This window comes from Aplysia californica, unplaced genomic scaffold, assembly GCF_000002075.1.
Source record: "Aplysia californica isolate F4 #8 unplaced genomic scaffold, AplCal3.0 scaffold01151, whole genome shotgun sequence".
Lineage (NCBI taxonomy): Eukaryota > Metazoa > Mollusca > Gastropoda > Aplysiida > Aplysiidae > Aplysia > Aplysia californica.
Window position 1 is genome coordinate 39,813 of NW_004798421.1, and position 15,244 is coordinate 55,056.

General features: G+C 40.5%; 2 protein-coding genes across 2 annotated transcripts in view; one reads left to right on the plus strand and one right to left on the minus strand.

The window, feature by feature from the left end:
* The window catches only part of LOC101857297 (inositol monophosphatase 3), a 13,008-nt gene extending 2,926 nt beyond the window's left edge, over positions 1–10,082 (minus strand). The window contains exons 1-4 of the mRNA XM_005111935.3: positions 9,731–10,082; positions 5,166–5,331; positions 3,932–4,027; positions 531–698 (exon numbers count right to left, since the gene is read on the minus strand). Coding sequence (XP_005111992.3) covers positions 531–698; positions 3,932–4,027; positions 5,166–5,331; positions 9,731–10,054 — 754 coding nt within the window. The 5' untranslated portion in view covers positions 10,055–10,082. The remainder of the gene's footprint in view (positions 1–530; positions 699–3,931; positions 4,028–5,165; positions 5,332–9,730) is intronic.
* Positions 10,083–10,169: 87 nt separating this feature from the next.
* The window catches only part of LOC101858080 (ubiquitin-conjugating enzyme E2 W), a gene marked incomplete in the record, with an annotated part of 10,598 nt that continues 5,523 nt past the window's right edge, over positions 10,170–15,244 (plus strand). Inside the window, 3 exon segments of the mRNA XM_013090138.2 lie at positions 10,170–10,527; positions 13,442–13,533; positions 15,106–15,208. Coding sequence (XP_012945592.1) covers positions 10,513–10,527; positions 13,442–13,533; positions 15,106–15,208 — 210 coding nt within the window.

The following is a 15,244-nucleotide window of genomic DNA, read 5'->3' on the forward strand; positions in this document are numbered from 1 at the left end:
GTTTGACTGTATTTTCCCACAATCCCATCAGCGTCTGTGGAGTTGTGTATCGTGATGTTGTGTGTCGTGGAGTTGTGTGTCGTGATGTTGTGTGTCGTGATGTTGTGTGTCGTGGAGTCGTGTGTCGTGGAGCCGTATGTCGTGGAGTCGTGTGTCGTGGAGTCGTGTGTCGTGGAGTCGTGTGTCGTGGAGTCGTGTGTCGTGGAGTTGTGTGTCGTGGGGTTGTGTGTCGTGGAGTTGTGTGTCGTGACGTCTGCTAAGACCACAACCTGGGAGACTGCTGTGACGGAACAACTCGTATGGAAACCAAAGTGCAGACAAAGCTGACCGGAGAAAAAGGGGGCGCTGGCGACTGGCCGGGACTTGCACTTCGCACATTGACCAATTCAGGTGGGCCTAGCGATAGTTAGCATCGGCCGGGTCGCGATTGTCAGATTTCAGACGATAGTTGGCAAACATGCAGGTCTACGTAACAACTCAACTCGTAGGTACCCACTCCCCCTGCTTCGACCACAACCTGCGTCACGTACCTGCTCCCCCTGCTTCGATAATCTTGACGTTCTTGCCGAGCGCCTCCTCCGCCACCTTGATCACGTCGCCCGCGTGGCTCCGAGACACGATGAAGCTATGCTCCTCCCCGCTCTTCTGTGTTCCCTGAACCAGGGACTTTGAATGACCATAGCCGTCCCACGCCCAAACTGGGGAACAATATTGTACACATTATAACAATAGACAGCATTTGTAGAGCGCAAATCCACAATCAACAGCAAGCTCTATGAGCTTCACAATCTATACTATTACCCCAGCAGACCTGACAGCATTCTGAAACAACCTCAACTTCTTGGGAAGCATACAGTGCAAGCTGCCATTTTTATTGGCGCTAAAACACTACACGGCGCACCGGCAGTGGAATTTTAGTTGCCGCGGGGGGTTCCCCGCCGGGCGCCTTATCACGTCAGGGTCACGGGGGTCAGCTCCCTGTCGCCGCTCTGTCTGGGCCGACTTAATTTTTGGTACTTTTCAACGTACAATTTAAGGTGTATCCTTGTATTTATGGTAATTCTCATTTAATGCACCCAAAGCACGCATTTCTGCTCTTGATACTCAAAAAAGAACGGACGTTGTAACTTGTCTGGTTATTTCGTTAGACGCGCTGGAGTCGGCAATGCTAAATTGTAATTTTTTTGGGACTAGCGTGAATGAAAAAAAATCAATATAAAAAAAACGCATCGTCAAAATCTGTCGAACTTTTGGAATATGAACGACATAACATTAGTCCAGATACTCAGAAAAGATGGTATCTGCGCTTATAATAGAAGGCTGTAATTTTGCAATTTTATCCATCGGGCACACAATTCGCTACGAAGTAATTCCTCCAAATACAACTTTATGTGTCTAATATAATCATGAATATTCGCATATTTTCTCGAAAGTTTATAAAAGTTACCATGAAGTTTCTCTATGAAAAGTACAAATCGATTTTAGTGCTAGAATACATCTTCGACGTAGATCTAATACACGAACAGTATCTGTTACACTCCAGAAATTGCTTACTTTTCTTAAAACGCTAAGTCTAGGTTTTGTAAGTTGACTGAATAATAAGGATGACTTCTCGTAATTGGGTTATAAGAATAGTTTCTAGCTTTCCAGGGACACTGAATCAGCACCAGACTTTTCCAGCTTTTTTTACGTTTCTATGACCATTTTGCAATAACTGACAATGTGACTGATTTCTTTACATTCATAATTGTGTCCGCGCATATTTTCTACACAAAAACTAAGAATAATGAATGTTTTAGCTGTCATTATTTTTATTCCATACTAGAAGTTTATCTCTACCCATGTATTTACACGGCTTTGTGGTTTTTTAAATCGCTTATATTATATCTTTTTAGTTGTACACAGGCTGCCACAGACACAGCATGATTCATGAACAAACGCAGAGTAACTGTCTCTTGTTTAATAGTAAAATAAGAGCTAACGCTGATCGTCTTTAGTTAAAATATGCAGATGTGCATCTTTCTTCTCTTATAACTTGACTATTACTACTCGCGCAGATTTAAGATTTCTCATGGTAAAAGACATGATATTCGTAGTCAGTTTAACACAGAATTTGGAGAGATCTGTCGTGCCTTTTTTTAAATAACAATCATTTATTCATAACTTTGTAACTAAAATAGGACAAATTGGGTACTCTACAAACACTTGTCTAGAACAAAAACTAAGACACAGAAACTAACCATTCTAACGCAGAATAAATCTCAAGACATTGAGCTTTTAGTACATCCACGTAATGGTTTGCTGTGTGGGATGGGGAAGAAGTTATATCGTTTTAAACATAGTCAAAAATGCGAACTTCCCGACCGACACCGGCAAAGTCGCCTCAGGGCTCATTAACCCCGTGACCCCGAGCCGGGGAGCTCCAGCGGGCTGCTGAGTCACGCTGACTAAAAGTAACAGAATCGGGCGAAAAGTGACGCCGTGACTAACATACTGACAAGATCTTTCCCTGTCTATGGCCGGATACCAATTCTCTGGGTGAAGAGGGGAAAATTCATGTAAAGTGCCTTTCCAAGGACACAAAGTCGGGCCTGCGGCTCGAACCCCCGAACCCGCAACCTCACGATTACGAGTCCTGTAGCGTAACCACTAGACCACCGACAACCTTACGATTACAAGTCTGGTAACCTAACCACTAGACAATCGACAACCTCGGTTGGCGGTTTTCCGACTATTGGCGGGCGATTTACATGTTTGCACTAACACTTGTAAAATAAAAAAAAGAGCCAAAAATATTTTTTTTATAGATCTAGCCAAAAATCTGCTGACGGGAAATAATCGTAATAAATCGCCTTACGATCAGAATTTCTTAGTGAGGCTAAAAAATCGTAATCATTACGAAAAAAACAGAATGCTTGGCAGCCATGCAGCAGCCCAACATTTCAATTTGAGCCGACACGCTGTCTCCATCTAGCCATCTCGTGACACATTTCCCTCCCTGGCTCTTCCATAGCGTCACTTTCCACATCTATTCTATATTTGGCGACTTGGAAACACACGTGTCATTTTTCCCATAAAACTACGACAGCTACAGAGTTGAAAGTTGGCAAGTACCTGCAAAAAGATAGATATGTCCCCATGACGAGCCCGATTTTTTTTATTTATTCATTTCCTGAATTTAGAGAAATATATTTGACAAAAAGTTCCCGTCCTTCTTTGGCCTTTGTGATTATTCCACTGAGAAACGACACAAATCTGCATAGCTGTCCTTCACAACGGAAGTACCGGTACGTAGCTGTCCTTAACAACGTAAGTGCCGGAAGTGTATTTCACGAGGCGCATTTTGTTTTGAGAGTATAGATCTAGACCTTCTAATTTTTTAACCTCTCAAGATTGCTCCTTTCCAGTAAAGCGTAAATATAGTAGGCCAATGACTTTCAGTTGATGTTAATGCACCGATCATTCCTTTCATCGAAAGGGGGCCCAACTAGTTCTCTATATTCCCCATCTTTCTAATAATCTCTGAAAACTTGCACATCTAAGTCAAAAACTGAAATTTCTGCCGTTATAAAATTATTTTGTTGAGAGCATGTTATCCTCTGCGAGAGTACACCTATGCTTATCAATAGCTCGCAAGCTTGGTAATAAATTAATACTACTAAATTCGGTACAGCCATGCCCATTTTTTGTATTCACAAATATTCATCTAGGCTGTGTTTGCGGCTAAATCTTCGATCAAGAGACTCTGAGCCAGATGACTGGCGTGACAAACATGTAACGTCTTACAGGCAACCACAGACGGCAACTTTCGCCAACTTCCATGACGTCCATACTACAGCAAAAAGCAAAAAGTTCCGCATTTTTGTCCTGCACCAGGTACGACAAACGGAAATGAAGTGGAGAAAAAAAAACAACATAAAAAAACACTTACTCGTTTCTTTTTCAAAAGGTCTGTTGATCACACCAATCTTGGGCTCTCCGTCCACCACCACGCATACCATAGTTGTCACATATTGTAAAAGGTCCTCTGCAACAGAAAACACACATCATTTCTAGTTCACTAAAACCTGTTAGAAACGACTGACATCACATTGTGGTCATGACTTGTCTCCACACACAAAGGCGCTTTACACTTTGCAGTCACACAGCCAGCAGTGCCAAACACCCCATCTGGTCACCCAGCCAGCAGTGCCAAACACCCCATCTGGTCACCCAGCCAGCAGTGCCAAACACCCCTTCTGGTCACACAGCCAGCAGTGCCAAACACCATCTGGTCACCCAGCCAGGAGAGTCACTGAAACAGACCTCTCGGGCCTGGCACAGAAGCGCTCCAGGTGACCGGAACGGATCATTTTCACCGGCGCATTATTGCGCCAAGTGACTGCAAAGTGTTAAATCCAATTACATCACCCTACCAACTGGCTCTATTCCGAGAATACATGCATCTTAAAAAATCAAAGCCCCCGGCCCCAAACATAGCCAAATTAATGTCGACATGACAACTGAATACTTTTTTTCCTACATGTTTACAAATGTTTATGTGGGTAGAAAGGTGTTCATGAAGAGGGGAAAAATGAAGGATCCGTGGAAACTATGATCACAATACAAAAACTAGTTGTCCGGTTTGGACGATTGACGAGGATTACACAGCCATAGCCATATTGGCGACGGTGGTGGAGAGCTCTTTATCTCCGGAGGAATTTCCCACTCTGCCAGAGCTCTCTTCTAGTAAACCTGAGAGTCAGAAACATGTCGGTAACTAAACTACACTGGTCATTTAACCAAAACAAATGAACCTACTGTCATAGTTCTTCATCTACCTACAGAACACCCTCTAAGAGATACCCATTTCAGCAATTGATGAAAATTACTACAATGTTGGTGAAAAGGAATCTGACAGAGTCGCTGGAAGCAGTATGCTGTAAGATAAAGAGGTTTTCTTTTTTTTAAAGTAATATTTATTTTTATATTTTTATTATAAATATGAAATTTACAAAAGGAACAAAATGTACAGCAGACCTGAGAAAATGCAGCAATGGGACGAGAAGACAAGTTCAACAAAAATATCTCACTGCTGCTGTCAAGGATAGCTGAAATAGTTTTCAACAGAGCACTTCAGAATGAGAAGGCTAAAAAGAAAACTACAGAATGTACGGTAGCCTAACCTGTATACTCCTTCGTCGCATCTAGTGGGTCAATCCATATTGCTATCCGGCTGATAGGAATTGACTGATCACTCTTGATAACATCCTCAACTTCTTGCCGCTTTGTTTCAACCCCGGTGATTTGGTTGAAGTCGACAGGTTTCATGTCGTGCTCTTCAGAGATCACCTGGAACATTGTGGGGAGCACACAGCATTAGATACACCAGTCACTCTCTGAACATGAGCGGGGCCAGAGGGCCTCCTTTTCTTCCATCTCCGACAAATATCAGTCTGAAGGATTAGTCATGACAGAGAAATGTTCAACAAGAATATATATGTGAGGCAGCGTGGTGAAATCAGGCGCTCATCAAAATACACAACTCGGAGAAACAGGTATTTTTCTCCCAGTTTGGACCTCTTTATTAAATTGTTATTTTTTGTCTCAACTTCTTTATGTCCATATATAAAAACACATTTATTTCCATTTGAATTTAATTGAAAAACATTGGTTAAAGGCACAAAATGTGTCATTTTTCTGTTTTTAAGGACTCTTTAGCTAAAGAGTTACCAAACTTTGACGGCCTTTTTACCGTCATTTTCACTTCTGAGACCAGGCAATTTCCACCTCCTTTAATCACAAATATTTCGACTTGTTTTCAAGATAAATTGATAATTTTTTCATCAATAGCAAGACAGATGAAAAAAGATGATAGCAATAACACCATATATATGCCCAAAAATTGACGAGCACCTGATTCCACCACGTCGAGACACATATGGCTATGAGGCAACATCAACTCAGATTCTGAAGCTGAAACTGAACACAGACTTTATTAGTGCTGAACAGATACAGGAGTCAGGAAACGACACGTTCTCTGAAAAACGCTCCATTTGAATATATATGTGGATCTGGTCTGACCGAGTGAGTGGGTGAATGTTTGTATAGCTCTCACTCTCTTTTTTTATCTATTTCTTTCTCGTTGTCCTTATCTGAGAATGCATGTGTGTCAGTGTGTGTGATTAATAGTATGTGTGAAAGCATAGAAATATTTGCAGTTATTCAACAATTTTAAATCTTTGTAACATAAAATAATAAGTTTTTTAAATACAAAAAATGGGCTCAACCTTTGAATTTAGGAAGTGAACTAAAAAGTATTCCTCGCCCAAAATTATACAAAAAATAACAATTCTAACTTATATAATTACTAATAACTCGAGCATACTGATTTCATACTGCTGTGTTTACAATGTAGAAAATGCCTTTTATTTATCTCATGGCGCACCAGCGGTGGAATTTTAGTTGCCGCGGGGGGTTCCCCGCCGAGCGCCTTATCACGTCGAGGTCACGGGGGTCAGCTCCCTGTCGCCGCTCTGTCTGGGCCGACTTAATTTTGGGTACTTTTCAACGTAGTTTTAGGTGTATCCTTGTATTTATGGTAATTATCATTTAATGCACCCAAAGCACGCATTTCTGCTCTAGAGACCCAAAAAAACAACGGACTTTGCAGCTTGTCTGGTTATTTCGTTAGACGCGCTGAAGTCGGCAATGCTAAATTATAACATTTTTTGTACAAGTGAGAATGAAAAAAAATCAACATAAAATAAAAAGCGCGACAAAAATGTCGAACTTTTGGAACATGAACGGCATAGCAATGGTGCAGATACTCAGAAAAGATGGAATCTGTGCATATTATAATAGGAAGCTGTAATTTTTCAACTTTATCCATCTCGCACACAATTCGCTATGAAGTAATTCCTCCAAATACAACTTTTTTTAATGTGTCTAATATAATCTGAAATATTCGCATATTTTCTCTAAAGTTTATCAAAATTATCCTAATGTCTCCTAATGAAAAAGTGTAAACTGATTTTAGTGCCAGAATCTACAACTCTTACAACAATGTAATACACGAACAGTAGGCAATCAGTTACACTCCATAAATTATTCCTGATATTTTTCTTAAACACTAGATCTAGGTTTTGTAAGTTGACTGAATAACTCGGATGACTTCTTGTGATTGTATAAAATTTATAAAAATAATTTCTAGCTTTCCTGAGACACTGAATCAGCAAGGCTTTTCCAGCTTTTATTTTCATTTCTATAAAAACCATTTGCAATAACTGACAATGTTCTGATTTTATTACATTCATAATGATAAGTGTCCGAGCATATGTCCAACACAAAAACTAAGAATGAATGTCTGTCATTATTTTTATCAAGCCGAAGTGATTATTCGGACTCGAGTCCGAATATGAAAAAATGTTATTCGGACTCTGATTCTTGTCCAGCATGACATCACTTCCGACTTCCTGTGACTCGTGAATCCGGCTTCCTGTCCTGCCTCACTCGTGACTCGCCTCAGGCTGGGTAGAGACCGGGATCACTTCGGGCAAAATGGCGTTTTGTGCAGGAGCGGAGTTTTTATCTTACGATGAATTTGAGGCCGGCCTGAAAAGTTATAGCGCTTCTAATAAATGTTTATTTGTCAAGAGGTCATCAGAAGCAATTAAAGATGGCTCGTTAGCATGTGTCGGGGTCGGATGGGCGGCCGGCACACGTGTGGCTGTGTGCGTGTCGGGGAGGGTGGTGGGGGGCACTATCGGTCCGGGCTTTGAACGTCGCATAAGCGTCGGTCTTTTCCCCCCTGGCAACTTATCATTATTACAATAATAAGCTAGTCTTGACATAGATCTACGTAATGAATACGTAATGAATTGTGCGCTGGTCTATGGAATCAAAAGTTGCCGTATGCTCGGCTCTACACAGCAACACAACTTTTTCTTGGTAAACAATCGATATGACACAGGCTTGTGTATTTGAACGAATCGGTCTTTTTTTTTTTTTTACACAGCTCATAATATGCCAGGTGGTCTGCTAATCTTCAATTTTACCTTTTTCTACAACAATGAAAGTGGGAAACGTGGGGGGGGGGGGGGGGAGGCGTATCAATGAGGCGGCGGGCATTGGATCGGCAGATAAGGTGTGGGGAAAACTAAAAAATGGCCGAAAATTGGAAGCACTGAACGTTAGATCTATAGAACGAAGACACTTCCTTTTTTCCGGACCCGAGTCCGAATAACATTTTTTCATATTCGGACTCGAGTCCGAATAAGAATTTTTTTTATTCTGACTCGAGTCCGAATAACGATGGCCTATTTTTATTCCATACAAGAAGTTCATCTCTACCCATGTATTAACACACTTTTTTGTGTTTTTAAGAAATCTTATAATAATAATATTAAAATATATAGATCTATTTAGATCTATATATATATATATATATCTTTCTTAGTTGTATGCAGGCTGCCACAGACACTGCATGATTCATGAACAAACACAGAGTAACTTTCTCTTGTTTAATGGTAAAACAAGAGCTAGCACTGAGTGTCTTCAGATAAAAAATGCAGATGTGCATCTTTCTTTTCTCAACTTGACTATTACTACTCGCGCAGATATAAGATTTCTCATGGTAAAAGACATGATATTCGTAGTCAGTTTAACCCAGATTTTGGAGAGATCTGTCATGCCTTTTAAAAACAAACAATCTTTTATTCATAAGTTTGTAACTAAAATAGGACAAATTGGGTACTCTACAAACAATTGTCTAGAACAAAAACTAAGGCTCAGAAATTAACCATTCTAACGAAGAATAAATCTCAAGACATTTGAGCTTTTAGAACATGCGCATAATGGTGTGCTGTGTGGAATGGGGAAGAAGTTATTTTCGTTTCAAACGTAGACAAAAATGCGAACTTCTTAACCGACAGCGGCAAAGTCGCTCCAGCGCTCATTAGCCTCATGACCCCGAGCCGAGGAGCTCCGGCGGGCTGCTGAGTCACGCTAACTACTAAACTTAAGGTAACAGAATTGGGCGAAAAGTGATGCCATGATCTCAATCTGGCATTTTTTCTCCATTCTTTAGCGTGGTATGGATCAGACTAGACTCTAGTGCTGTGTGATTTTGAGGAAACAAAAATTCATCGAAGCGTGAGCTAACTATTCATGCTATTCGAACACCTCTGTCGAATGGTTTTTTCTTGTATAATGATAGACCCACACCTAACTCCTAACTTCCACTATTCAACATTACATTCACTAGCTATCCACAGCGTCGTTGAATAGCTTTTTCTATATAATATAGGCTATGATAAGCCTAGACCTAACTTCCGCTATTCGGAGTGCTGTCGAATTGTTTTTCTCCTAGATCTATATGATATAGAATCTAGATCTAGATTTCTAAGTCCATCACTTTCACAGCGCCAGTCACTGAGCGCGCGTGTGTTGTTGATGTTTACAGTGCAGTGTGACGACATGACATCACCGTTAACAGCGTTTCGAATGCTTAGGGAAAGGGGAGTAGTACTCTAGCTAGATCTAGATTAGATCTAGATCTATATCTAGATAATCTAGATCTAGATCTAGATCTAAACTAGATCTAGTCTATAGAATTATAATATAACATAGAAATAGAGTAGAGTGTGTCACAGTCACAATTCTAGCAGGCGCCGCCATAAACTTTGCACCACAACCATTATTAATCAGTTTATAACACAAAAGAGAAAGTGATGGAACTAACTGCACTTACCTTTATGCTCGGGTACATCTTTGAAAATCCATAAAATATAGCTTTGTGGGATTCTAAATCACCGCTTGTCAACATTTCATCGACACCTTCTTTGGTCTTTCCTTTGACAGCTTCATTCAGTTGCTTTGAGTCGTGTATCGCCTTGACTCTGTCTCCTCCTTTTTCAGCTAGTCCTATGCTTACAGCTAAAAGCTCTTTCATGCTAACTCTTTGTTCTCTGCGAAACAAGTCAGGCATTCCAAATAAGTAAAACAAACTAAGAATAAGACCAATTACAAAAATTACAACCCCAACGGGATTCAGACGAACGTTTACAGGCGCCATGCTGGCAACTACGTGTAAAGCTACTAGCATACAAGGTTTCGCTTTTTAGAACCAAAACATGCAAATTTTCTGTTCAAGTTTTACAGTCTACTACTTTTTGTCATTAAAAAAAAATGTTTCACAGGCCATAATAAAATAATAGAAAAACAGCAAAATATATTCGAAAATATATGTAAACAGTGAAAGAGTAGAATGCCAAGTTGTATGTTTGTTGTTCTGATTCAGTATTCGATTAATTCTTCACCTACAGCCACATAAAAAGAAAATTCTACATAATTCCGATTGTATTTTTAAAATTCGTCATCATAAACCATCCAGCAAGTTAATAAAATTAATAATTGTACAAAAATAGGCTAGAATGAAGTTTTCATGTCAAACTGTGTCGTAATTGGCAATAAACTTTGAGACTGTAATCTGGTAATACGGAAACGGTCATCATATCATCCATTTCCAACGAAATGACTTCTATGGAAGTATGTTGTATACATAGATAGATAATCTACTAATTAATTGCTGGACAATTTACTCGCATTATACGTTTGTATGAACAGGAGTCTAGATTTAGATCTAAATCTATGTCTATTTTAGATTGATGTTGAATGCAAACAAGTAGGCATGTTCGCATACACATTTAATTCTGAGTCCCGTGACTTGCATCGAAAGTCAAAGACACGAAAAGACTGATAGACTGTAGACACCCCTTCTTCTAGAGATTCTAGATCTAGATCTAGTTGACTCTAGAATCTATCCGTTCCAGCCTTCTGGCCTCTTCTTCCCTGCCTGTCGTCTAAGTCTAAACTAGTCTAAAGTGACAAAACTATCTTGAATCTTAGTCCTAAGTCTTGGAGGCTTGATCATGTTATTAATTTAAGGAGTGTCTACACGTACACGGTAACTGCAACTGGGCACGTAGTCTCAGTGTCACATACGCAGTAACCAGGCATGTAGCCTCAATATCTACGTACACAGTAACCGGCAACCGGGCATGTTGTCTCAGTGTCACGTACACGGTAACCGGGCAGTTCAGAACTCCAAGTTCAGATTTTGTCATCCTGTGTTGCTTTCATCCCCACCCCTTCCCCGACTGTACCTTTAAAAAAAATAAATAATCCCCCCTTTCTGGAGCCCTATACTTCGCAGCGTAAAAGTACAGACTTTGAATGAACTTTGGTGACCCCAACCGGTACTCACAATGTGATGCATATGCGCAGGTTCACTGACTGGTCACGATGGCGAGCCCGCCAAGACGTATGACTTTCTTTTTTTTTCAGGCAGTGACAGCCAGGACAAATAATGATTTATTTTCATTCCGGTTACTGCGTACGTAGATACTGAGACTAGGCGCCCGGTTACCATGTACGTAGATACTGAGACTAGGCCTAGGCGCCCGGTTACCGTGTTTGTAGACACTCCATAGCCGTAAAGTGAACATCACATCAAACAATCTTTGGTGGTAAATTTTTACTGTTGCACCCACACACACAGAAGCATTGATTTGAGGGCTAAACTGCCTTGATTTTTGCTGTAGAACATACGTATGGCGACTAAAACCCTTGCAAATCAATTGTTTTCAAATAAATATATTCAATCCTAATTGTCACAAAAATCAAATTATTGTGAAATACAGGGGGGGAGGGGGGGGCATGCCCACCTGAAACCCCCCTTGTTGTTAAAATCAAGTCAAGAAAATATTACCATTTTCACACACCAATAAAACTCAATACTATTGATTTGCGGCAAAAATGAAGGCCATTTATATTATATTTCGTGTTCAGCATGCATTTATACTACTAGATCAAGAAAAAAAAAGTAGCCTGTAGATTCTAGCTATATAAAACGTGTTTCATGAGATGGGTGCATGAGTTAAAAAAACACCCAATCTTTGGATGGGACGTTCTTTCTTCTTATATTATTCCTATAATATAAGGCTAAAAGTAATAGTCGGAGGCCTAAAAATAGAATTAATTCAGCATCTTGCATGCAGCACAGTTCAGGCTATCCACTTCATCTAAAATGAAAATGTTCAAGTTCCAAGATAGAGCAGCTAGATCTTATATTGTAATTCATAAATTCATGTGAATCAACTCTCCCCAAAGCCTTGAATCTAGATTTCTAGCCTAGATCGAGGATATATTAATTAGATGTCTAGCCTAATAGGCCTATTCTAGATAATATTGTAGATACTCAGCTTCTAAAAGTGTCAATGCTATTTTTGGGGGGTATTCTTTTAGACCTCCGTGAGAATAGCTCAGGCGATGAGTGTGCGTTCACCGTGATAGGCCAACCAGTGTAGAGTTCACCGTGAACAAACGTTCCAGCGCTCTTGTGTTGAAAGCGTGCAATTTTATCTGCGGGCAATGAGAGAGAGAAAGAGAGAGAAGAGGAGTGGCGAGAACTTTCTGGCAAAACAAAATGGCGAGCCGTGTAGTTCAGCTTGATTCGAAATAGCCATAGCATAGCATCTTTGTAGATGATCAAATTAATTTACTTTTGCGCCATGCCATAACATCATTTTTTTCTTTGTTTTGTCAATTTGATGGTCCACACTAATAGACAGTGTTCAGAAAGAGAGTGAGAGAGAAGGAGAAGGCCTAGCAAGAAATTCTGGGCTAAACAAAATGGCGACCCACGTAGTTCGGCTCGATTCGAAAAGTGAAATAGCCGTAGCATCTTTGTAGACGACCAGTTTAGTTAACTGTTGAGCTCTATAACATCATTTTTTTCTTTGTTTTTGTTTCACACCGGATGAGAATAGCCAACGTTGGCAAGTCTCACCCAGGGTGAAAGGTGTCGATCGTATTTTTATTCTCACCCGGGGTGAGAATAGCCACTTGCATTCTTTTCGTTTCACTCACTACCATCTTTATCTCTTGTTCAAGTTTTGTAAAGCCCTTTTCTAGTTCATGCTTGTAATTTATCCGTTTTACACAAATATAAACGTTTTATTCAAGTTATTTTGACGTTTCTACTTTTAGACCCATGTTTCGATCTTAAAAACGCGCGGGAATTAATGTGAAAAGTTGTAATTTATTGGCCTTTTTTGTACTTGTGTGTATACTGACTGTGCTAGGACTAGCGCTGATTTGGACCGCCAGATGTTTGGCTGCTGGCTTTTACCTAGTACAAATCTGTCAGAAACCAGAAACACCGCGGTAGACCGTCGACTAAACCAGAAACACAGAGGTAGACGGTAGACCGTCAACTAAACCAGAAACACAGAGGTAGACGGTAGACCGTCAACTAAACAAGAAACACCGAGGTAGACGGTAGACGGTCAACTAAACCAGAAACACCGAGGTAGACGGTAGACCGTCAACTGAACCAGCACTCACAGCTGTAGAACGTCGTCAACTATGCCAGCACTCACCCTTGTTTCTTTGTTCTCAGAAACGGCTCCAGAAGGAGCTGCAGGCGATGACCAAAGACCCCCCGGTGGGTGTCAAGGTGAACATGGAGAGCCTCAGCTCCAATCTATCAGAGTAAGTCGCAACTGTTCCCTTCTTGGGATGTGTCACCACGCGGTGGAATCAGGCTCTCCTAAAATTTTGGGCATATATGGAGTAATTGATGTTGTATTATCTTAAAGCCTGTCCATTTGCCTTGCTTTTGATTTTTTAAAATATCCAGTTATCTCAGATACAAGTCAAGATATTTGCGAATAAAGGTGGGTTTCAGAGGTAAAATTAGCTGCAAGGTTTCGTTATTTCCTTAGCTGGAACGTCCATGGAAATTGTCAATTTACATTTTTTGTACATTTAATCTACGTTCTTCTGTAAAAATCCACACCAGAAATGTGTTCTTTAATTTGCATGAAAGGTGTTGAGCCAAAAAACAAAAATTCGATAAAAATTCACGTACCTGCGAGAAAATGCCAGTTTTTTCTCTTTGATTATTTTGACATGCGCCTGATTTCACCACGGTGCCTCACATATACATATATATATATATATATATATATATATATATATATATATATATATGTAAATACAGTTGAAATTGTCCTGGAAGGCCACCCATTGTTGAGGAGAAAAGTGGCTGCCTTACACGGGGTGCCCACTACGGATAGGATTGAGCGGATCGCCCGCTCGATCGCCTCAAAAATTTTTTAAAGACGTGTTTGTCTTCAGTTTCAGGCGATCGAGTCGGGCGTCGGCCTGATCCAGCTGTAGTGGGCACCCCGTATTAGACAGGCAGCGGTCTCGCACAGAGCCATTATAGTGGGAAAAGAAATTCAAGGGGGGGGGAATGGGAATGGCTACCTGTACACATCATGTGTGGTAGTCTCAGGCATTTGGCTGTTACAGCAAGTTTGGTTGTATTATTACACGTGTATAACTTACTGTCGCTGCAAATAGTACAGATTGTGAAGCGCACAGAGCTTGCTGCATAGAGCTTGCTGCATAGAGCTTGCTGCATAGAGCTTGCTGCATAGAGCTTGCTGCATAGAGCTTGCTGTTGAGCGGGGATTTGCGCTATACAAATGCTATCTATTATTATTATCATCATCCACTAAGAAAAGAAAAGGATATGGGCTAGCCAGTCGTATCTGGAGGGTGGCGATTTTCTCTGTCAGTCGTAAGTGGATATATATCGATCAGTCCATGTTTCTAATCAACGTAATTTTATTTTTTAAAGTTTTGACTTTTTAAACACTTTTGTCAGCAGATCATACTGTTTCGCTTTGAGACCCAGCGTTCTGAATTTTTCTGTTCCGTGCTGAGGCAAAAAAACAAACATAATAGGCTTGTGCGGTCTTGTTTGTTCCCCCCACCCCGCCCCTCTCTTTTGTTGGGGTTTTTTTTTTTTTCACTTTCTATGAACAATCCGTATCAACTGCGGCAAACTTGGTTTGTGGGTGGTTGATGGGTGCTCTGGTGTGGTTTACTTCTTCTTTCCTATCAAACATCTATCGTCCTTATCTCTCCTCCTTCTTTTTTTTTGTGTTTGTTACTCTCTTGTAGCACTTCTAATCTTCAGCACTTATATGACCTTTTTATTGTGTTGCAAGTGCCGTAAAACTCGTACTAAAACTAGAAATCTCTCTCTCACAGATGGGTGGTTGACATTGACGGAGCCACTGGCACGTTGTATGAAGGAGAAAAGTTCCAGCTAGGCTTCAAGTTCACCCCGAGATATCCATTTGACTCGCCGCAGGTCGGTTGATTGTCACACACACGCACACGCACACAC